This window comes from Mesoplodon bidens (assembly GCF_964165515.1).
Source record: "Mesoplodon bidens genome assembly, contig: HAP1_SCAFFOLD_644, whole genome shotgun sequence".
NCBI classification, from domain to species: Eukaryota; Metazoa; Chordata; class Mammalia; order Artiodactyla; family Ziphiidae; genus Mesoplodon; species Mesoplodon bidens.
In genome coordinates, this window is record NW_027671297.1 from 126,474 (window position 1) to 149,782 (window position 23,309).

Here is a 23,309-nt window from a genome sequence, read left to right on the forward strand (position 1 = left end):
ATAAAATTAAAGTGTGTATCATGGAGAACTGTATCAGTGCTTTCCCTGACCCTGGGACTGTTCAAGTAAAATGGAGTGGCCGTTTGAGAGCGGTGCAGTAGATGGGATCTAGCATCCAATGGGAGCTTAGACTGGGTGATCTCAAAGGTTATTCTAAGTATAAGCCCTTGAGTTGCTCAGCTCCAGGATGAGAGAGGAGCAGACAGTTCAGATCTCACTTTCTGTCATCTCTAACTTACCTGATTCTCCTCCCCTTGGCTCAGACCACAGAGCTCCACAGAGAAAGGGATCAGGATGAGGCTGGGCTTCACAAGCTTCGTGATGTGACTGGAGCCACAAAAAGTGCCGAAGGATCAGCAGGAGGAATGACCATGGGCCTGGCGGGAGCCACCATCAAGGATCCAGGAGAAAGCGGATCCGGCGAGGCCACTGCAGGTATCCCCGATGGATCAACTGCAGGCGTGAAAAGCGCCGAAGGATCAGCGGCAGGGTTGTCCATGGGCCTGGCGGGAGCCATTATCCAGGATCCAGGAGAAAGCAGATCCGGCGAGGCCATTGCAGGTACCCACCATGGATCTACTACCGCCGTGAAAAGCGACGAAGGAACAGTGGCAGGAATGGCCATGGGCCTGGCTGGAGCCACCATCAAGGAGCCACCATCAAGGATCCTGGAGAAAGCGGATCCGGCGAGGCCATTGCAGGTGCCACCATAGATCAAGTGCAGCCGTGAAAAGCTCCGAAGAATCAGCGGCAGGGATGACCACGGACCTGGCGGGAGCCACGGTCAAGGATCCAGGAAAAAGCGGATCCGGCGAGGCCACTGCAGGTGCCCCCCTTGGATCAACTGCAGCCGTGAAAAGCGCCGATGGATCAGCGGCAGGGATGACCACGGACCTGGCTGTAGCCACCATCAAGGATCCAAGAGAAAGCGGATTCAGCGAGGCCATTGCAGGTGCCCCCCATGTCTCAACTGCAGCCGTGAAAACCGCCGAAGGATCAGCGGCAGGGATGACCACCGGTCTGGCGGGAGCCACCATCAAGGATCCAGGAGAAAGCGGATCCGGTGAGGCCACTGCAGGTGCCCCCCCATGGATCAACTGCAGCCGTGAAATGCATCGAAGGATCAGCGGCAGGGATGTCCATGGGCCTGGCGGGAGCCATTATCAAGGATCCAGGAGAAAGCGGATCCGGCGAGGCCATTGCAGGTGCCCCCCATGGATCAAATGCAGCCGTGAAAAGCGCCGAAGGATCAGCGGCAGGAATGGCCATGGGCCTGGCTGGAGCCACCATCAAGGATCCAGGAGAAAGCGGATCTGGCGAGGCCATTGCAGGTGCCCCCCATGGATCAACTGCAGCCGTGAAAAGCGCCGAAGGATCAGCGGCAGGGTTGACCATGGGCCTGGCGGGAGCCACCATCAAGGATCCAGGAGAAAGCGGATCTGGCGAGGCCATTGCAGGTGCCCCCCATGGATCAACTGCAGCCGTGAAAAGCGCCGAAGGAGCAGCGGCAGGGTTGACCATGGGCCTGGCGGGAGCCACCATCAAGGATCCAGGAGAAAGCGGATCCGGCGAGGACACTGCAGGTGCTGCCAGCTTATCCTTGCAGGACACGAACCTGGTCTTGGCCGATGATGCCAGCACATCCTCGACGGGGGCAGATGGTCCAGAGAGCAGCATGAGCATGGTGTTGCCAGTTGCAGTCACAACCAGCAAGCCTGCTGCTGGAAGAGCTGAAGGGAAGGTCGCAGACCCCGTGGTCTCCACCTTGCAGACCGAAGGCTACATGTCTGAACGGGATGGAAGCCAGAAGGGCTTCCACCCCAGGGATGAAGCCTGGAGAGAAAAAAAGAAAAGAAGGACACGTCTTCATCGAGGAAAAGTTCCCATCACCGCAGGACACGTGAAGGTCACCACAGGACAGGAGGGGACAAGACCCAGAAATCATCCTCCCACTGGTCCTCATCTGGCCATGGAAACTCCAAAGTTGACAAAGGACGGGAGGACAGCTCGCAAACTGAGGAACAGCCAGTCCGCCACCAGTTCAGGGACTCTAAGTAAGACATCCAGTAAGATCCTCTCCTTCTTTAGGAGCTTCAGAGTCATTCCTGGTTCAGAAACAAGGCTCACACATGACCATTGAGAGGCAGACAAAGCCCCGGTTGGCTTCCATGTTTAGCACACATTTGCTAAAAGGGGAGAAAAAAACAAGGACATGATAAACACAAAATTCACAATACTGGATTTCTGTAGGGTCAAAACAAGGGAGGGATGGTCTGGGAGGAAAAGCTATTATGCAAAGCGGTATGTCCATGGGAATGTATTATCGTTTCCATTTTATTTTAACGTCTCTGACATCAGGATGATTCTTATACTGCTGTCAGCCAAGTGGCAGTCACTGCCTTAGAAATATCTCAACCAATTTGTTTCACTGTTGTTTTCCTTTCAATATATGCACAAGAGATGGATGACAAAGTCTGAAAGATATCTTTCAAGAACTATAACATAAAGAAACTAAGGGACATAAATACTCACTATCCAGGAACACAAGAAAGGTTTAGATATATTGCTAAGGAATAACAGAATAATCCAAAATGCTCTGTACTGATGAACTATGCAAATTATGTATGCATGTGGAAAGCGATTCTAAAAATAAAAAAAATCATAAATGAGATTATGAAATCTCATTTCATACTGAGATTATGCATTTTTAAATGTCCATCATAAAAAAGTCTTTCCAGTTTAAAAAAAAGTTGTAAATAAATTTCATGAGTCCATGAAAATCATTAAATTGTTAACAACACTTGATGACAGTTGGATTAGAGTAACTGTTGATAACAGTTAACAACCGTCGGATTTGAGAAGAATGCCTCTGAGAACCATGTGTGTTTTTTGTTTTGCGGTTTTTTTTTTTTTGCGGTATGCGGGCCTCTCGCTGCTGTGGCCTCTCCCATTGCGGAGCACAGGCTCCGGACGCACAGGCTCAGCGGCCATGGCTCACGGGCCCAGCGGCTCCACGGCATGTAGGATCTTCCCGGACAGGGACACGAACCCGTGCCCCCTGCATCGGCAGGCGGACTCCCAACCACTGCGCCACCAGGGAAGCCCCATGTGTCTTTGTATGAACCGGGGAGTCATCTGCTAGCCTTGCAATTCTCTGCTCATTCCCTTCTGTGACAACAGGGTCTACTAGGATGGAAGTTGGGTTTCCAGTAAAACTTAGGGACTTTCTCTGCAGAGCAAATTAAGTGGTAGAGGTGGAGGAGGTGAGAAATAAGATACGGATTCTGGGAGGAGTGGTAGCTTGGGAGGATGAGAGGAAGCCCTTCTCAGTTGCTCTGGTGGGTGGCTGGAAAATCCCATCTTGTGATTTCCGATACACAAAGACCAATAGATTGTGGGGATCAATGTGTCCTGGGAGTTACCTCTTGAAGCAGTGGGTCTTGGTAAGAGGAGAGAAAGAGCCATGTTCTCTAAGACCTGAGAGGGGTTTGGGGGAAGCCTTCCGGAAATGTGAGGAGTTACGGGGTAGAGGAGGGAGATAAAGGGGAACTCTTTCCAAAGCCTTTGACTCAGAGCCCCAGATTTTCACTATGCCAGAGGCTGAATCAGCCTACTTAAAACAGCTTCATCTTAGGATTCTGTACCCTTGGCTTTACCTTTTGTCTTTCTTAGCCTGTATTAGGCATTCTCACTCCCTCACCCCAAAGGACTTCTTTAACGTGAACCTAGTTAGTCCACTATGCAGGGCGTTAGCTGAGCAGACCCACAGTTGACACAATTTACACCTCCAGTGCAGTAGTAAAGTGGAGGTGGGGACTTGCCCACCGCAACGTGCCCTGCCTGGCACTTGCTCTGGATTTCCTTTTCTATCTTGACGGTTCATCAAGAGACACATGCACAGATACCTACGTATTTCAAAGCAACAGGCATCTTCTTCTGGAGGGAGACATCAATTTGGGTATCAAGTCAGTACACCCTATCAGATAAAGGCCAATATTTTGGACAGCAATATTCATCACCGTGGTAGCAATTCTGCAGCTGCAAGTGCAATTACGCAATGGATGGTTGATTACAAACTAACCAATGTCCCAAACTTCAAGTCTGGCAACACACATACATACTAGAAAGGGTTTTTTTCCCTACAGCAAAATAAGGTCATTCACAGGATTGTTGAAGATGTGCTACGGTGGGAGGCATATTGAAGGCAGTGTCGTGGCTGGCACAGCAAGCGTGATGTGATGCTGGGGAACACAGCAGGGGCCACGCCATGCAAGGCTTTGAGGTCCATTTAAAGGAGTTTGATTTCTGACCTTGGAGTGATGCAAAGCCATGATATGTTTTCAAGAGGGGAGTGGCCTGATCAAATGTGCACTTTGTGGAGGGTACTGTGGTTTCTGTGAAAAGAAGTATTTGGCTGGGGGGGTTGTTAATATGGGACTTTATGTTACTTCCTATTTGGGGCCACAGGATCTATATAATGAGGAGATTGGAGGGTATGCTTTGAAAGACACCGTTCCATTTGAAATATCCACGTGGGGTGCATTTCTTCAACGAAGGACTTGTGGCCCCAGCTGCTGGGGGTGCATCCCACAGAAAGCCTTCAGCTGGCAGTGAGTTTGGAAATTGCCTGGGTTCCTCACCCAAGGTGCACGGCAAGAAATGATTGATGTGGAGTGTGAAGGTCAGGCCGTCGTAGCCCAACACAGACCCTCTCGGAAGGGTCACTCCAGTTCAAGAGCTCAGCTTCGGGCTTCCCTGGTGGCGCAGTGGTTGGGAGTCTGCCTGCCGACACAGGGGACACGGGTTCGTGCCCCGGTCCGGGAGGGCCCCACATGCCGCGGAGCGGCTGGGCCCGTGAGCCATGGCTCCGGAGCCTGTGCTCCGCAACGAGAGAGGCCACAACAGTGAGAGGCCCGCGTACCGCAAAAAAAAAAAAAAAAAAAAAACAAAAAAACAAGCAGGGGTCAAGGAGGGAAGGATTGGGAGTTTGGGATTAGCAGATACAAACTACAGGATGGATAAACAGCAGGGTCCTACTGTAGAGCACAGAGAACTATATTCAGTATCCTGTGATAAACCATAATGGAAAAGAATAGGAAAAAGAATGTATGTATACAAAAAACTGAATCAGAAATTAACCGAAGAAATTAACACAACACAAATTAACACAACATTGTAAATCAACTATACATCAATAAAAAAGAAGAAGGAAAAGAAAATAAATACAATCCAAGTTTGGGTTACCTTTGTGGGGAGGGAGCATGCAGAAGAGGGGCTGGCAGGGTTCTATTTCTTGCTCTGGGTGGCAGCTACAAGGGTGTTCACTTTCTTGTTACTCATTAAGCTATATTTATGCTTTCTGCACTTTCATGAATGTGTGTTATATTTCACAATAAAAAGTTTCTAAAACTGTAAAAAATATAAATATAAATATAAATATAAACAAAAGTTAGCCTCCTTGAAAAGAGAAAATGGGTGAGAAAATTCTCCATATCCTGGAAATGACAGTACCAGTGGGACTCTGACACGTAGCACTCTTTCTAAGTTCCTGCCAGCACTGTGCTATATACGCTGGGGACACAGAGAACAGCAATTCCCATAGGATGCCTGCCCTTAGCAAGTACACAGTCCACTTCCAGGATTTTATCCCCAGGACATCATTCAGCAGAAGCACGAAGATGACCCCTGCAGGGAGATTTGTAACAACAACAAGACTGGAAACCACCCAGATATTTACAAAAGCAGGAGGGTTTTCTCAACCTTTTGAGTAGAAAGACTATCCAGCCTACCCACACCTATACCCTGGCAGGGTCAGCCTGTTCCCTATGGACATGGTGGTTGGTTTAGGGGGAGGCTGGTGAGCCTGCCCCAAGGGGGTGGGGACTTGGAGGCTCAACAAAGGGGTGTGCGATGTGATGGTGACGGGTCACAAAGGACTTGCGGTATAAATATGGTCGGGCCAAGAGACTCTGGCAGAGTCCTGCAGGGAGGTGACGAGTTGCTTTCGTTCCCTCTCTCTCTCCGAGACTCAATTTGTGGCTGGTGGCTCTGTCTTGAACGAAGAGAGCCATGAGCAGTGAGAGTTTACCTCATTACACGGCCAATAGCTACTGTTCAGTGGGGGTGTTGAGGACCTCCATGGGGGTCCTGCAACGACAACTGTACGAGGGAGGAGAGTATGACATTTTCAAGTACGCTCCCATGTTTGAGAGCGACTTTATCCAGGTCAGCAAGAAAGGAGAACTGATTGACCTAGACAACCGCGTCCGAAGGGTGACTGTGGGTGTCGCATCCACCAGCCCCCTCTTCCCACTACCTGACGTCATGCTGCTGGCCCGAACAACGAAAGTCTGTGAAGAGCATGTCAGATGCGCCGGGATCACCAAGGGGAGAGGTTGCAAGCCCGTGAAGACCCTAGAGCTCACCAGGCTGCTTCCCTTGAAGTTTGTCAAGATCTCCATCCACAACCGTGAGAAACAGCAGCTGTGCCTGAATCTTGCTACCGGCCGGACTTTCTATCTGCAGCTGTGCCCCTCTTCCGATGCACAAAAAGACCTCTTTTCCCATTGGGAAAAGCTTGTCTATATCCTGAGACCACCGGTAGACAGTTACAGCAGTACCCCGATGCTCCAAACTGGAGATGCAGCGACTACAGAGGATGCCAAAATCCTAGTGGGAAGCACCCACAGAGACTCAAGAACACGGGGCAGGGTGCTTTGGGAGAGCAGGGCAAAGCTGGTCCTTCATAGCCTTTGGTGCTCTCTGAGACTCACCTGGGAAATACCTTCTATTGTTGAAAAGGGTCAGGGACAAACGAGCTATCACTATGGGATTCACCACACTGGAGAGGTTCCGAGTGCTTCTCCACCTTGTCCCACAGGGCTGAATTTCAGAGAGACCTTAGGTATCATTATCAGCTGCACTGGTCTCCTCACCAGGGCTGTAATCCCTCCTACAGCATCCTGACTGTCTGGTCTCTTCTTGAACACTTACCCCAGCCCAGGTAGTCTCATCAGTTGTGGAACATCATTCACAGTTAGGAAGTCCTTCCTTCATTGTGTCTCCCCGTGACGCCGACATGCTGATTCAAATCAGCCCAACCCGTGGAGTCACCAAAATGCAGAAGGTGTGCATCCCTTGACCCGGGAACCCCACTTCTAGGAGTCTGTCCTGCAGAGAGAGAAGCACAAGGGTATAAAATTAAAGTGTGTATCATGGAGAACTGTATCAGTGCTTTCCCTGACCCTGGGACTGTTCAAGTAAAATGGAGTGGCCGTTTGAGAGCGGTGCAGTAGATGGGATCTAGCATCCAATGGGAGCTTAGACTGGGTGATCTCAAAGGTTATTCTAAGTATAAGCCCTTGAGTTGCTCAGCTCCAGGATGAGAGAGGAGCAGACAGTTCAGATCTCACTTTCTGTCATCTCTAACTTACCTGATTCTCCTCCCCTTGGCTCAGACCACAGAGCTCCACAGAGAAAGGGATCAGGATGAGGCTGGGCTTCACAAGCTTCGTGACGTGACTGGAGCCACAAAAAGTGCCGAAGGATCAGCAGGAGGAATGACCATGGGCCTGGCGGGAGCCACCATCAAGGATCCAGGAGAAAGCGGATCCGGCGAGGCCACTGCAGGTATCCCCGATGGATCAACTGCAGGCGTGAAAAGCGCCGAAGGATCAGCGGCAGGGTTGTCCATGGGCCTGGCGGGAGCCATTATCCAGGATCCAGGAGAAAGCAGATCCGGCGAGGCCATTGCAGGTACCCACCATGGATCTACTACCGCCGTGAAAAGCGACGAAGGAACAGTGGCAGGAATGGCCATGGGCCTGGCTGGAGCCACCATCAAGGAGCCACCATCAAGGATCCTGGAGAAAGCGGATCCGGCGAGGCCATTGCAGGTGCCACCATAGATCAAGTGCAGCCGTGAAAAGCTCCGAAGAATCAGCGGCAGGGATGACCACGGACCTGGCGGGAGCCACGGTCAAGGATCCAGGAAAAAGCGGATCCGGCGAGGCCACTGCAGGTGCCCCCCTTGGATCAACTGCAGCCGTGAAAAGCGCCGATGGATCAGCGGCAGGGATGACCACGGACCTGGCTGTAGCCACCATCAAGGATCCAAGAGAAAGCGGATTCAGCGAGGCCATTGCAGGTGCCCCCCATGTCTCAACTGCAGCCGTGAAAACCGCCGAAGGATCAGCGGCAGGGATGACCACCGGTCTGGCGGGAGCCACCATCAAGGATCCAGGAGAAAGCGGATCCGGTGAGGCCACTGCAGGTGCCCCCCCATGGATCAACTGCAGCCGTGAAATGCATCGAAGGATCAGCGGCAGGGATGTCCATGGGCCTGGCGGGAGCCATTATCAAGGATCCAGGAGAAAGCGGATCCGGCGAGGCCATTGCAGGTGCCCCCCATGGATCAAATGCAGCCGTGAAAAGCGCCGAAGGATCAGCGGCAGGAATGGCCATGGGCCTGGCTGGAGCCACCATCAAGGATCCAGGAGAAAGCGGATCTGGCGAGGCCATTGCAGGTGCCCCCCATGGATCAACTGCAGCCGTGAAAAGCGCCGAAGGATCAGCGGCAGGGTTGACCATGGGCCTGGCGGGAGCCACCATCAAGGATCCAGGAGAAAGCGGATCTGGCGAGGCCATTGCAGGTGCCCCCCATGGATCAACTGCAGCCGTGAAAAGCGCCGAAGGAGCAGCGGCAGGGTTGACCATGGGCCTGGCGGGAGCCACCATCAAGGATCCAGGAGAAAGCGGATCCGGCGAGGACACTGCAGGTGCTGCCAGCTTATCCTTGCAGGACACGAACCTGGTCTTGGCCGATGATGCCAGCACATCCTCGACGGGGGCAGATGGTCCAGAGAGCAGCATGAGCATGGTGTTGCCAGTTGCAGTCACAACCAGCAAGCCTGCTGCTGGAAGAGCTGAAGGGAAGGTCGCAGACCCCGTGGTCTCCACCTTGCAGACCGAAGGCTACATGTCTGAACGGGATGGAAGCCAGAAGGGCTTCCACCCCAGGGATGAAGCCTGGAGAGAAAAAAAGAAAAGAAGGACACGTCTTCATCGAGGAAAAGTTCCCATCACCGCAGGACACGTGAAGGTCACCACAGGACAGGAGGGGACAAGACCCAGAAATCATCCTCCCACTGGTCCTCATCTGGCCATGGAAACTCCAAAGTTGACAAAGGACGGGAGGACAGCTCGCAAACTGAGGAACAGCCAGTCCGCCACCAGTTCAGGGACTCTAAGTAAGACATCCAGTAAGATCCTCTCCTTCTTTAGGAGCTTCAGAGTCATTCCTGGTTCAGAAACAAGGCTCACACATGACCATTGAGAGGCAGACAAAGCCCCGGTTGGCTTCCATGTTTAGCACACATTTGCTAAAAGGGGAGAAAAAAACAAGGACATGATAAACACAAAATTCACAATACTGGATTTCTGTAGGGTCAAAACAAGGGAGGGATGGTCTGGGAGGAAAAGCTATTATGCAAAGCGGTATGTCCATGGGAATGTATTATCGTTTCCATTTTATTTTAACGTCTCTGACATCAGGATGATTCTTATACTGCTGTCAGCCAAGTGGCAGTCACTGCCTTAGAAATATCTCAACCAATTTGTTTCACTGTTGTTTTCCTTTCAATATATGCACAAGAGATGGATGACAAAGTCTGAAAGATATCTTTCAAGAACTATAACATAAAGAAACTAAGGGACATAAATACTCACTATCCAGGAACACAAGAAAGGTTTAGATATATTGCTAAGGAATAACAGAATAATCCAAAATGCTCTGTACTGATGAACTATGCAAATTATGTATGCATGTGGAAAGCGATTCTAAAAATAAAAAAAATCATAAATGAGATTATGAAATCTCATTTCATACTGAGATTATGCATTTTTAAATGTCCATCATAAAAAAGTCTTTCCAGTTTAAAAAAAAGTTGTAAATAAATTTCATGAGTCCATGAAAATCATTAAATTGTTAACAACACTTGATGACAGTTGGATTAGAGTAACTGTTGATAACAGTTAACAACCGTCGGATTTGAGAAGAATGCCTCTGAGAACCATGTGTGTTTTTTGTTTTGCGGTTTTTTTTTTTTTGCGGTATGCGGGCCTCTCGCTGCTGTGGCCTCTCCCATTGCGGAGCACAGGCTCCGGACGCACAGGCTCAGCGGCCATGGCTCACGGGCCCAGCGGCTCCACGGCATGTAGGATCTTCCCGGACAGGGACACGAACCCGTGCCCCCTGCATCGGCAGGCGGACTCCCAACCACTGCGCCACCAGGGAAGCCCCATGTGTCTTTGTATGAACCGGGGAGTCATCTGCTAGCCTTGCAATTCTCTGCTCATTCCCTTCTGTGACAACAGGGTCTACTAGGATGGAAGTTGGGTTTCCAGTAAAACTTAGGGACTTTCTCTGCAGAGCAAATTAAGTGGTAGAGGTGGAGGAGGTGAGAAATAAGATACGGATTCTGGGAGGAGTGGTAGCTTGGGAGGATGAGAGGAAGCCCTTCTCAGTTGCTCTGGTGGGTGGCTGGAAAATCCCATCTTGTGATTTCCGATACACAAAGACCAATAGATTGTGGGGATCAATGTGTCCTGGGAGTTACCTCTTGAAGCAGTGGGTCTTGGTAAGAGGAGAGAAAGAGCCATGTTCTCTAAGACCTGAGAGGGGTTTGGGGGAAGCCTTCCGGAAATGTGAGGAGTTACGGGGTAGAGGAGGGAGATAAAGGGGAACTCTTTCCAAAGCCTTTGACTCAGAGCCCCAGATTTTCACTATGCCAGAGGCTGAATCAGCCTACTTAAAACAGCTTCATCTTAGGATTCTGTACCCTTGGCTTTACCTTTTGTCTTTCTTAGCCTGTATTAGGCATTCTCACTCCCTCACCCCAAAGGACTTCTTTAACGTGAACCTAGTTAGTCCACTATGCAGGGCGTTAGCTGAGCAGACCCACAGTTGACACAATTTACACCTCCAGTGCAGTAGTAAAGTGGAGGTGGGGACTTGCCCACCGCAACGTGCCCTGCCTGGCACTTGCTCTGGATTTCCTTTTCTATCTTGACGGTTCATCAAGAGACACATGCACAGATACCTACGTATTTCAAAGCAACAGGCATCTTCTTCTGGAGGGAGACATCAATTTGGGTATCAAGTCAGTACACCCTATCAGATAAAGGCCAATATTTTGGACAGCAATATTCATCACCGTGGTAGCAATTCTGCAGCTGCAAGTGCAATTACGCAATGGATGGTTGATTACAAACTAACCAATGTCCCAAACTTCAAGTCTGGCAACACACATACATACTAGAAAGGGTTTTTTTCCCTACAGCAAAATAAGGTCATTCACAGGATTGTTGAAGATGTGCTACGGTGGGAGGCATATTGAAGGCAGTGTCGTGGCTGGCACAGCAAGCGTGATGTGATGCTGGGGAACACAGCAGGGGCCACGCCATGCAAGGCTTTGAGGTCCATTTAAAGGAGTTTGATTTCTGACCTTGGAGTGATGCAAAGCCATGATATGTTTTCAAGAGGGGAGTGGCCTGATCAAATGTGCACTTTGTGGAGGGTACTGTGGTTTCTGTGAAAAGAAGTATTTGGCTGGGGGGGTTGTTAATATGGGACTTTATGTTACTTCCTATTTGGGGCCACAGGATCTATATAATGAGGAGATTGGAGGGTATGCTTTGAAAGACACCGTTCCATTTGAAATATCCACGTGGGGTGCATTTCTTCAACGAAGGACTTGTGGCCCCAGCTGCTGGGGGTGCATCCCACAGAAAGCCTTCAGCTGGCAGTGAGTTTGGAAATTGCCTGGGTTCCTCACCCAAGGTGCACGGCAAGAAATGATTGATGTGGAGTGTGAAGGTCAGGCCGTCGTAGCCCAACACAGACCCTCTCGGAAGGGTCACTCCAGTTCAAGAGCTCAGCTTCGGGCTTCCCTGGTGGCGCAGTGGTTGGGAGTCTGCCTGCCGACACAGGGGACACGGGTTCGTGCCCCGGTCCGGGAGGGCCCCACATGCCGCGGAGCGGCTGGGCCCGTGAGCCATGGCTCCGGAGCCTGTGCTCCGCAACGAGAGAGGCCACAACAGTGAGAGGCCCGCGTACCGCAAAAAAAAAAAAAAAAAAAAAAAAAAAAACAAGCAGGGGTCAAGGAGGGAAGGATTGGGAGTTTGGGATTAGCAGATACAAACTACAGGATGGATAAACAGCAGGGTCCTACTGTAGAGCACAGAGAACTATATTCAGTATCCTGTGATAAACCATAATGGAAAAGAATAGGAAAAAGAATGTATGTATACAAAAAACTGAATCAGAAATTAACCGAAGAAATTAACACAACACAAATTAACACAACATTGTAAATCAACTATACATCAATAAAAAAGAAGAAGGAAAAGAAAATAAATACAATCCAAGTTTGGGTTACCTTTGTGGGGAGGGAGCATGCAGAAGAGGGGCTGGCAGGGTTCTATTTCTTGCTCTGGGTGGCAGCTACAAGGGTGTTCACTTTCTTGTTACTCATTAAGCTATATTTATGCTTTCTGCACTTTCATGAATGTGTGTTATATTTCACAATAAAAAGTTTCTAAAACTGTAAAAAATATAAATATAAATATAAATATAAACAAAAGTTAGCCTCCTTGAAAAGAGAAAATGGGTGAGAAAATTCTCCATATCCTGGAAATGACAGTACCAGTGGGACTCTGACACGTAGCACTCTTTCTAAGTTCCTGCCAGCACTGTGCTATATACGCTGGGGACACAGAGAACAGCAATTCCCATAGGATGCCTGCCCTTAGCAAGTACACAGTCCACTTCCAGGATTTTATCCCCAGGACATCATTCAGCAGAAGCACGAAGATGACCCCTGCAGGGAGATTTGTAACAACAACAAGACTGGAAACCACCCAGATATTTACAAAAGCAGGAGGGTTTTCTCAACCTTTTGAGTAGAAAGACTATCCAGCCTACCCACACCTATACCCTGGCAGGGTCAGCCTGTTCCCTATGGACATGGTGGTTGGTTTAGGGGGAGGCTGGTGAGCCTGCCCCAAGGGGGTGGGGACTTGGAGGCTCAACAAAGGGGTGTGCGATGTGATGGTGACGGGTCACAAAGGACTTGCGGTATAAATATGGTCGGGCCAAGAGACTCTGGCAGAGTCCTGCAGGGAGGTGACGAGTTGCTTTCGTTCCCTCTCTCTCTCCGAGACTCAATTTGTGGCTGGTGGCTCTGTCTTGAACGAAGAGAGCCATGAGCAGTGAGAGTTTACCTCATTACACGGCCAATAGCTACTGTTCAGTGGGGGTGTTGAGGACCTCCATGGGGGTCCTGCAACGACAACTGTACGAGGGAGGAGAGTATGACATTTTCAAGTACGCTCCCATGTTTGAGAGCGACTTTATCCAGGTCAGCAAGAAAGGAGAACTGATTGACCTAGACAACCGCGTCCGAAGGGTGACTGTGGGTGTCGCATCCACCAGCCCCCTCTTCCCACTACCTGACGTCATGCTGCTGGCCCGAACAACGAAAGTCTGTGAAGAGCATGTCAGATGCGCCGGGATCACCAAGGGGAGAGGTTGCAAGCCCGTGAAGACCCTAGAGCTCACCAGGCTGCTTCCCTTGAAGTTTGTCAAGATCTCCATCCACAACCGTGAGAAACAGCAGCTGTGCCTGAATCTTGCTACCGGCCGGACTTTCTATCTGCAGCTGTGCCCCTCTTCCGATGCACAAAAAGACCTCTTTTCCCATTGGGAAAAGCTTGTCTATATCCTGAGACCACCGGTAGACAGTTACAGCAGTACCCCGATGCTCCAAACTGGAGATGCAGCGACTACAGAGGATGCCAAAATCCTAGTGGGAAGCACCCACAGAGACTCAAGAACACGGGGCAGGGTGCTTTGGGAGAGCAGGGCAAAGCTGGTCCTTCATAGCCTTTGGTGCTCTCTGAGACTCACCTGGGAAATACCTTCTATTGTTGAAAAGGGTCAGGGACAAACGAGCTATCACTATGGGATTCACCACACTGGAGAGGTTCCGAGTGCTTCTCCACCTTGTCCCACAGGGCTGAATTTCAGAGAGACCTTAGGTATCATTATCAGCTGCACTGGTCTCCTCACCAGGGCTGTAATCCCTCCTACAGCATCCTGACTGTCTGGTCTCTTCTTGAACACTTACCCCAGCCCAGGTAGTCTCATCAGTTGTGGAACATCATTCACAGTTAGGAAGTCCTTCCTTCATTGTGTCTCCCCGTGACGCCGACATGCTGATTCAAATCAGCCCAACCCGTGGAGTCACCAAAATGCAGAAGGTGTGCATCCCTTGACCCGGGAACCCCACTTCTAGGAGTCTGTCCTGCAGAGAGAGAAGCACAAGGGTATAAAATTAAAGTGTGTATCATGGAGAACTGTATCAGTGCTTTCCCTGACCCTGGGACTGTTCAAGTAAAATGGAGTGGCCGTTTGAGAGCGGTGCAGTAGATGGGATCTAGCATCCAATGGGAGCTTAGACTGGGTGATCTCAAAGGTTATTCTAAGTATAAGCCCTTGAGTTGCTCAGCTCCAGGATGAGAGAGGAGCAGACAGTTCAGATCTCACTTTCTGTCATCTCTAACTTACCTGATTCTCCTCCCCTTGGCTCAGACCACAGAGCTCCACAGAGAAAGGGATCAGGATGAGGCTGGGCTTCACAAGCTTCGTGACGTGACTGGAGCCACAAAAAGTGCCGAAGGATCAGCAGGAGGAATGACCATGGGCCTGGCGGGAGCCACCATCAAGGATCCAGGAGAAAGCGGATCCGGCGAGGCCACTGCAGGTATCCCCGATGGATCAACTGCAGGCGTGAAAAGCGCCGAAGGATCAGCGGCAGGGTTGTCCATGGGCCTGGCGGGAGCCATTATCCAGGATCCAGGAGAAAGCAGATCCGGCGAGGCCATTGCAGGTACCCACCATGGATCTACTACCGCCGTGAAAAGCGACGAAGGAACAGTGGCAGGAATGGCCATGGGCCTGGCTGGAGCCACCATCAAGGAGCCACCATCAAGGATCCTGGAGAAAGCGGATCCGGCGAGGCCATTGCAGGTGCCACCATAGATCAAGTGCAGCCGTGAAAAGCTCCGAAGAATCAGCGGCAGGGATGACCACGGACCTGGCGGGAGCCACGGTCAAGGATCCAGGAAAAAGCGGATCCGGCGAGGCCACTGCAGGTGCCCCCCTTGGATCAACTGCAGCCGTGAAAAGCGCCGATGGATCAGCGGCAGGGATGACCACGGACCTGGCTGTAGCCACCATCAAGGATCCAAGAGAAAGCGGATTCAGCGAGGCCATTGCAGGTGCCCCCCATGTCTCAACTGCAGCCGTGAAAACCGCCGAAGGATCAGCGGCAGGGATGACCACCGGTCTGGCGGGAGCCACCATCAAGGATCCAGGAGAAAGCGGATCCGGTGAGGCCACTGCAGGTGCCCCCCCATGGATCAACTGCAGCCGTGAAATGCATCGAAGGATCAGCGGCAGGGATGTCCATGGGCCTGGCGGGAGCCATTATCAAGGATCCAGGAGAAAGCGGATCCGGCGAGGCCATTGCAGGTGCCCCCCATGGATCAAATGCAGCCGTGAAAAGCGCCGAAGGATCAGCGGCAGGAATGGCCATGGGCCTGGCTGGAGCCACCATCAAGGATCCAGGAGAAAGCGGATCTGGCGAGGCCATTGCAGGTGCCCCCCATGGATCAACTGCAGCCGTGAAAAGCGCCGAAGGATCAGCGGCAGGGTTGACCATGGGCCTGGCGGGAGCCACCATCAAGGATCCAGGAGAAAGCGGATCTGGCGAGGCCATTGCAGGTGCCCCCCATGGATCAACTGCAGCCGTGAAAAGCGCCGAAGGAGCAGCGGCAGGGTTGACCATGGGCCTGGCGGGAGCCACCATCAAGGATCCAGGAGAAAGCGGATCCGGCGAGGACACTGCAGGTGCTGCCAGCTTATCCTTGCAGGACACGAACCTGGTCTTGGCCGATGATGCCAGCACATCCTCGACGGGGGCAGATGGTCCAGAGAGCAGCATGAGCATGGTGTTGCCAGTTGCAGTCACAACCAGCAAGCCTGCTGCTGGAAGAGCTGAAGGGAAGGTCGCAGACCCCGTGGTCTCCACCTTGCAGACCGAAGGCTACATGTCTGAACGGGATGGAAGCCAGAAGGGCTTCCACCCCAGGGATGAAGCCTGGAGAGAAAAAAAGAAAAGAAGGACACGTCTTCATCGAGGAAAAGTTCCCATCACCGCAGGACACGTGAAGGTCACCACAGGACAGGAGGGGACAAGACCCAGAAATCATCCTCCCACTGGTCCTCATCTGGCCATGGAAACTCCAAAGTTGACAAAGGACGGGAGGACAGCTCGCAAACTGAGGAACAGCCAGTCCGCCACCAGTTCAGGGACTCTAAGTAAGACATCCAGTAAGATCCTCTCCTTCTTTAGGAGCTTCAGAGTCATTCCTGGTTCAGAAACAAGGCTCACACATGACCATTGAGAGGCAGACAAAGCCCCGGTTGGCTTCCATGTTTAGCACACATTTGCTAAAAGGGGAGAAAAAAACAAGGACATGATAAACACAAAATTCACAATACTGGATTTCTGTAGGGTCAAAACAAGGGAGGGATGGTCTGGGAGGAAAAGCTATTATGCAAAGCGGTATGTCCATGGGAATGTATTATCGTTTCCATTTTATTTTAACGTCTCTGACATCAGGATGATTCTTATACTGCTGTCAGCCAAGTGGCAGTCACTGCCTTAGAAATATCTCAACCAATTTGTTTCACTGTTGTTTTCCTTTCAATATATGCACAAGAGATGGATGACAAAGTCTGAAAGATATCTTTCAAGAACTATAACATAAAGAAACTAAGGGACATAAATACTCACTATCCAGGAACACAAGAAAGGTTTAGATATATTGCTAAGGAATAACAGAATAATCCAAAATGCTCTGTACTGATGAACTATGCAAATTATGTATGCATGTGGAAAGCGATTCTAAAAATAAAAAAAATCATAAATGAGATTATGAAATCTCATTTCATACTGAGATTATGCATTTTTAAATGTCCATCATAAAAAAGTCTTTCCAGTTTAAAAAAAAGTTGTAAATAAATTTCATGAGTCCATGAAAATCATTAAATTGTTAACAACACTTGATGACAGTTGGATTAGAGTAACTGTTGATAACAGTTAACAACCGTCGGATTTGAGAAGAATGCCTCTGAGAACCATGTGTGTTTTTTGTTTTGCGGTTTTTTTTTTTTTGCGGTATGCGGGCCTCTCGCTGCTGTGGCCTCTCCCATTGCGGAGCACAGGCTCCGGACGCACAGGCTCAGCGGCCATGGCTCACGGGCCCAGCGGCTCCACGGCATGTAGGATCTTCCCGGACAGGGACACGAACCCGTGCCCCCTGCATCGGCAGGCGGACTCCCAACCACTGCGCCACCAGGGAAGCCCCATGTGTCTTTGTATGAACCGGGGAGTCATCTGCTAGCCTTGCAATTCTCTGCTCATTCCCTTCTGTGACAACAGGGTCTACTAGGATGGAAGTTGGGTTTCCAGTAAAACTTAGGGACTTTCTCTGCAGAGCAAATTAAGTGGTAGAGGTGGAGGAGGTGAGAAATAAGATACGGATTCTGGGAGGAGTGGTAGCTTGGGAGGATGAGAGGAAGCCCTTCTCAGTTGCTCTGGTGGGTGGCTGGAAAATCCCATCTTGTGATTTCCGATACACAAAGACCAATAGATTGTGGGGATCAATGTGTCCTGGGAGTTACCTCTTGAAGCAGTGGGTCTTGGTAAGAGGAGAGAAAGAGCCATGTTCTCTAAGACCTGAGAGGGGTTTGGGGGAAGCCTTCCGGAAATGTGAGGAGTTACGGGGTAGAGGAGGGAGATAAAGGGGAACTCTTTCCAAAGCCTTTGACTCAGAGCCCCAGATTTTCACTATGCCAGAGGCTGAATCAGCCTACTTAAAACAGCTTCATCTTAGGATTCTGTACCCTTGGCTTTACCTTTTGTCTTTCTTAGCCTGTATTAGGCATTCTCACTCCCTCACCCCAAAGGACTTCTTTAACGTGAACCTAGTTAGTCCACTATGCAGGGCGTTAGCTGAGCAGACCCACAGTTGACACAATTTACACCTCCAGTGCAGTAGTAAAGTGGAGGTGGGGACTTGCCCACCGCAACGTGCCCTGCCTGGCACTTGCTCTGGATTTCCTTTTCTATCTTGACGGTTCATCAAGAGACACATGCACAGATACCTACGTATTTCAAAGCAACAGGCATCTTCTTCTGGAGGGAGACATCAATTTGGGTATCAAGTCAGTACACCCTATCAGATAAAGGCCAATATTTTGGACAGCAATATTCATCACCGTGGTAGCAATTCTGCAGCTGCAAGTGCAATTACGCAATGGATGGTTGATTACAAACTAACCAATGTCCCAAACTTCAAGTCTGGCAACACACATACATACTAGAAAGGGTTTTTTTCCCTACAGCAAAATAAGGTCATTCACAGGATTGTTGAAGATGTGCTACGGTGGGAGGCATATTGAAGGCAGTGTCGTGGCTGGCACAGCAAGCGTGATGTGATGCTGGGGAACACAGCAGGGGCCACGCCATGCAAGGCTTTGAGGTCCATTTAAAGGAGTTTGATTTCTGACCTTGGAGTGATGCAAAGCCATGATATGTTTTCAAGAGGGGAGTGGCCTGATCAAATGTGCACTTTGTGGAGGGTACTGTGGTTTCTGTGAAAAGAAGTATTTGGCTGGGGGGGTTGTTAATATGGGACTTTATGTTACTTCCTATTTGGGGCCACAGGATCTATATAATGAGGAGATTGGAGGGTATGCTTTGAAAGACACCGTTCCATTTGAAATATCCACGTGGGGTGCATTTCTTCAACGAAGGACTTGTGGCCCCAGCTGCTGGGGGTGCATCCCACAGAAAGCCTTCAGCTGGCAGTGAGTTTGGAAATTGCCTGGGTTCCTCACCCAAGGTGCACGGCAAGAAATGATTGATGTGGAGTGTGAAGGTCAGGCCGTCGTAGCCCAACACAGACCCTCTCGGAAGGGTCACTCCAGTTCAAGAGCTCAGCTTCGGGCTTCCCTGGTGGCGCAGTGGTTGGGAGTCTGCCTGCCGACACAGGGGACACGGGTTCGTGCCCCGGTCCGGGAGGGCCCCACATGCCGCGGAGCGGCTGGGCCCGTGAGCCATGGCTCCGGAGCCTGTGCTCCGCAACGAGAGAGGCCACAACAGTGAGAGGCCCGCGTACCGCAAAAAAAAAAAAAAAAAAAAACAAAAAAACAAGCAGGGGTCAAGGAGGGAAGGATTGGGAGTTTGGGATTAGCAGATACAAACTACAGGATGGATAAACAGCAGGGTCCTACTGTAGAGCACAGAGAACTATATTCAGTATCCTGTGATAAACCATAATGGAAAAGAATAGGAAAAAGAATGTATGTATACAAAAAACTGAATCAGAAATTAACCGAAGAAATTAACACAACACAAATTAACACAACATTGTAAATCAACTATACATCAATAAAAAAGAAGAAGGAAAAGAAAATAAATACAATCCAAGTTTGGGTTACCTTTGTGGGGAGGGAGCATGCAGAAGAGGGGCTGGCAGGGTTCTATTTCTTGCTCTGGGTGGCAGCTACAAGGGTGTTCACTTTCTTGTTACTCATTAAGCTATATTTATGCTTTCTGCACTTTCATGAATGTGTGTTATATTTCACAATAAAAAGTTTCTAAAACTGTAAAAAATATAAATATAAATATAAATATAAACAAAAGTTAGCCTCCTTGAAAAGAGAAAATGGGTGAGAAAATTCTCCATATCCTGGAAATGACAGTACCAGTGGGACTCTGACACGTAGCACTCTTTCTAAGTTCCTGCCAGCACTGTGCTATATACGCTGGGGACACAGAGAACAGCAATTCCCATAGGATGCCTGCCCTTAGCAAGTACACAGTCCACTTCCAGGATTTTATCCCCAGGACATCATTCAGCAGAAGCACGAAGATGACCCCTGCAGGGAGATTTGTAACAACAACAAGACTGGAAACCACCCAGGTATTTACAAAAGCAGGAGGGTTTTCTCAACCTTTTGAGTAGAAAGACTATCCAGCCTACCCACACCTATACCCTGGCAGGGTCAGCCTGTTCCCTATGGACATGGTGGTTGGTTTAGGGGGAGGCTGGTGAGCCTGCCCCAAGGGGGTGGGGACTTGGAGGCTCAACAAAGGGGTGTGCGATGTGATGGTGACGGGTCACAAAGGACTTGCGGTATAAATATGGTCGGGCCAAGAGACTCTGGCAGAGTCCTGCAGGGAGGTGACGAGTTGCTTTCGTTCCCTCTCTCTCTCCGAGACTCAATTTGTGGCTGGTGGCTCTGTCTTGAACGAAGAGAGCCATGAGCAGTGAGAGTTTACCTCATTACACGGCCAATAGCTACTGTTCAGTGGGGGTGTTGAGGACCTCCATGGGGGTCCTGCAACGACAACTGTACGAGGGAGGAGAGTATGACATTTTCAAGTACGCTCCCATGTTTGAGAGCGACTTTATCCAGGTCAGCAAGAAAGGAGAACTGATTGACCTAGACAACCGCGTCCGAAGGGTGACTGTGGGTGTCGCATCCACCAGCCCCCTCTTCCCACTACCTGACGTCATGCTGCTGGCCCGAACAACGAAAGTCTGTGAAGAGCATGTCAGATGCGCCGGGATCACCAAGGGGAGAGGTTGCAAGCCCGTGAAGACCCTAGAGCTCACCAGGCTGCTTCCCTTGAAGTTTGTCAAGATCTCCATCCACAACCGTGAGAAACAGCAGCTGTGCCTGAATCTTGCTACCGGCCGGACTTTCTATCTGCAGCTGTGCCCCTCTTCCGATGCACAAAAAGACCTCTTTTCCCATTGGGAAAAGCTTGTCTATATCCTGAGACCACCGGTAGACAGTTACAGCAGTACCCCGATGCTCCAAACTGGAGATGCAGCGACTACAGAGGATGCCAAAATCCTAGTGGGAAGCACCCACAGAGACTCAAGAACACGGGGCAGGGTGCTTTGGGAGAGCAGGGCAAAGCTGGTCCTTCATAGCCTTTGGTGCTCTCTGAGACTCACCTGGGAAATACCTTCTATTGTTGAAAAGGGTCAGGGACAAACGAGCTATCACTATGGGATTCACCACACTGGAGAGGTTCCGAGTGCTTCTCCACCTTGTCCCACAGGGCTGAATTTCAGAGAGACCTTAGGTATCATATCAGCTGCACTGGTCTCCTCACCAGGGCTGTAATCCCTCCTACAGCATCCTGACTGTCTGGTCTCTTCTTGAACACTTACCCCAGCCCAGGTAGTCTCATCAGTTGTGGAACATCATTCACAGTTAGGAAGTCCTTCCTTCATTGTGTCTCCCCGTGACGCCGACATGCTGATTCAAATCAGCCCAACCCGTGGAGTCACCAAAATGCAGAAGGTGTGCATCCCTTGACCCGGGAACCCCACTTCTAGGAGTCTGTCCTGCAGAGAGAGAAGCACAAGGGTATAAAATTAAAGTGTGTATCATGGAGAACTGTATCAGTGCTTTCCCTGACCCTGGGACTGTTCAAGTAAAATGGAGTGGCCGTTTGAGAGCGGTGCAGTAGATGGGATCTAGCATCCAATGGGAGCTTAGACTGGGTGATCTCAAAGGTTATTCTAAGTATAAGCCCTTGAGTTGCTCAGCTCCAGGATGAGAGAGGAGCAGACAGTTCAGATCTCACTTTCTGTCATCTCTAACTTACCTGATTCTCCTCCCCTTGGCTCAGACCACAGAGCTCCACAGAGAAAGGGATCAGGATGAGGCTGGGCTTCACAAGCTTCGTGACGTGACTGGAGCCACAAAAAGTGCCGAAGGATCAGCAGGAGGAATGACCATGGGCCTGGCGGGAGCCACCATCAAGGATCCAGGAGAAAGCGGATCCGGCGAGGCCACTGCAGGTATCCCCGATGGATCAACTGCAGGCGTGAAAAGCGCCGAAGGATCAGCGGCAGGGTTGCCCATGGGCCTGGCGGGAGCCATTATCCAGGATCCAGGAGAAAGCAGATCCGGCGAGGCCATTGCAGGTACCCACCATGGATCTACTACCGCCGTGAAAAGCGACGAAGGAACAGTGGCAGGAATGGCCATGGGCCTGGCTGGAGCCACGATCAAGGAGCCGCCATCAAGGATCCTGGGGAAAGCGGATCCGGCGAGGCCATTGCAGGTGCCACCACACATCAAGTGCAGCCGTGAAAAGCTCCGAAGAATCAGCGGCAGGGATGACCACGGACCTGGCGGGAGCCACGGTCAAGGATCCAGGAAAAAGCGGATCCGGCGAGGCCACTGCAGGTGCCCCCCTTGGATCAACTGCAGCCGTGAAAAGCGCCGATGGATCAGCGGCAGGGATGACCACGGACCTGGCTGTAGCCACCATCAAGGATCCAAGAGAAAGCGGATTCAGCGAGGCCATTGCAGGTGCCCCCCATGTCTCAACTGCAGCCGTGAAAACCGCCGAAGGATCAGCGGCAGGGATGACCACCGGTCTGGCGGGAGCCACCATCAAGGATCCAGGAGAAAGCGGATCCGGTGAGGCCACTGCAGGTGCCCCCCCATGGATCAACTGCAGCCGTGAAATGCATCGAAGGATCAGCGGCAGGGATGTCCATGGGCCTGGCGGGAGCCATTATCAAGGATCCAGGAGAAAGCGGATCCGGCGAGGCCATTGCAGGTGCCCCCCATGGATCAAATGCAGCCGTGAAAAGCGCCGAAGGATCAGCGGCAGGAATGGCCATGGGCCTGGCTGGAGCCACCATCAAGGATCCAGGAGAAAGCGGATCTGGCGAGGCCATTGCAGGTGCCCCCCATGGATCAACTGCAGCCGTGAAAAGCGCCGAAGGATCAGCGGCAGGGTTGACCATGGGCCTGGCGGGAGCCACCATCAAGGATCCAGGAGAAAGCGGATCTGGCGAGGCCATTGCAGGTGCCCCCCATGGATCAACTGCAGCCGTGAAAAGCGCCGAAGGAGCAGCGGCAGGGTTGACCATGGGCCTGGCGGGAGCCACCATCAAGGATCCAGGAGAAAGCGGATCTGGCGAGGACACTGCAGGTGCTGCCAGCTTATCCTTGCAGGACACGAACCTGGTCTTGGCCGATGATGCCAGCACATCCTCGACGGGGGCAGATGGTCCAGAGAGCAGCATGAGCATGGTGTTGCCAGTTGCAGTCACAACCAGCAAGCCTGCTGCTGGAAGAG

At 50.9% G+C, this 23,309-nt stretch overlaps 2 protein-coding genes across 2 annotated transcripts; both read left to right on the forward strand.

Moving 5' to 3' along the window:
• Nucleotides 1–6,069: 6,069 nt before the first annotated feature.
• Nucleotides 6,070–6,673, forward strand: LOC308611584 (Golgi-associated RAB2B interactor protein 3-like; the record flags this gene model as incomplete). Its single annotated transcript, XM_081260308.1, has 2 exons — nucleotides 6,070–6,600; nucleotides 6,647–6,673. The coding sequence occupies 2 exons, from the start codon at nucleotides 6,070–6,072 to the stop codon at nucleotides 6,671–6,673; spliced, it is 558 nt and encodes a 185-aa protein (XP_081116434.1).
• A 6,589-nt stretch (nucleotides 6,674–13,262) lies between these two features.
• Nucleotides 13,263–13,809, forward strand: LOC308611585 (Golgi-associated RAB2B interactor protein 3-like; the record flags this gene model as incomplete). The annotated part of the gene is made up of 1 exon (XM_081260309.1): nucleotides 13,263–13,809. A coding segment is annotated over one exon (547 nt), but the record flags the coding sequence as incomplete, so codon positions are not given.
• Between the last annotated feature and the right edge of the window lie 9,500 nt (nucleotides 13,810–23,309).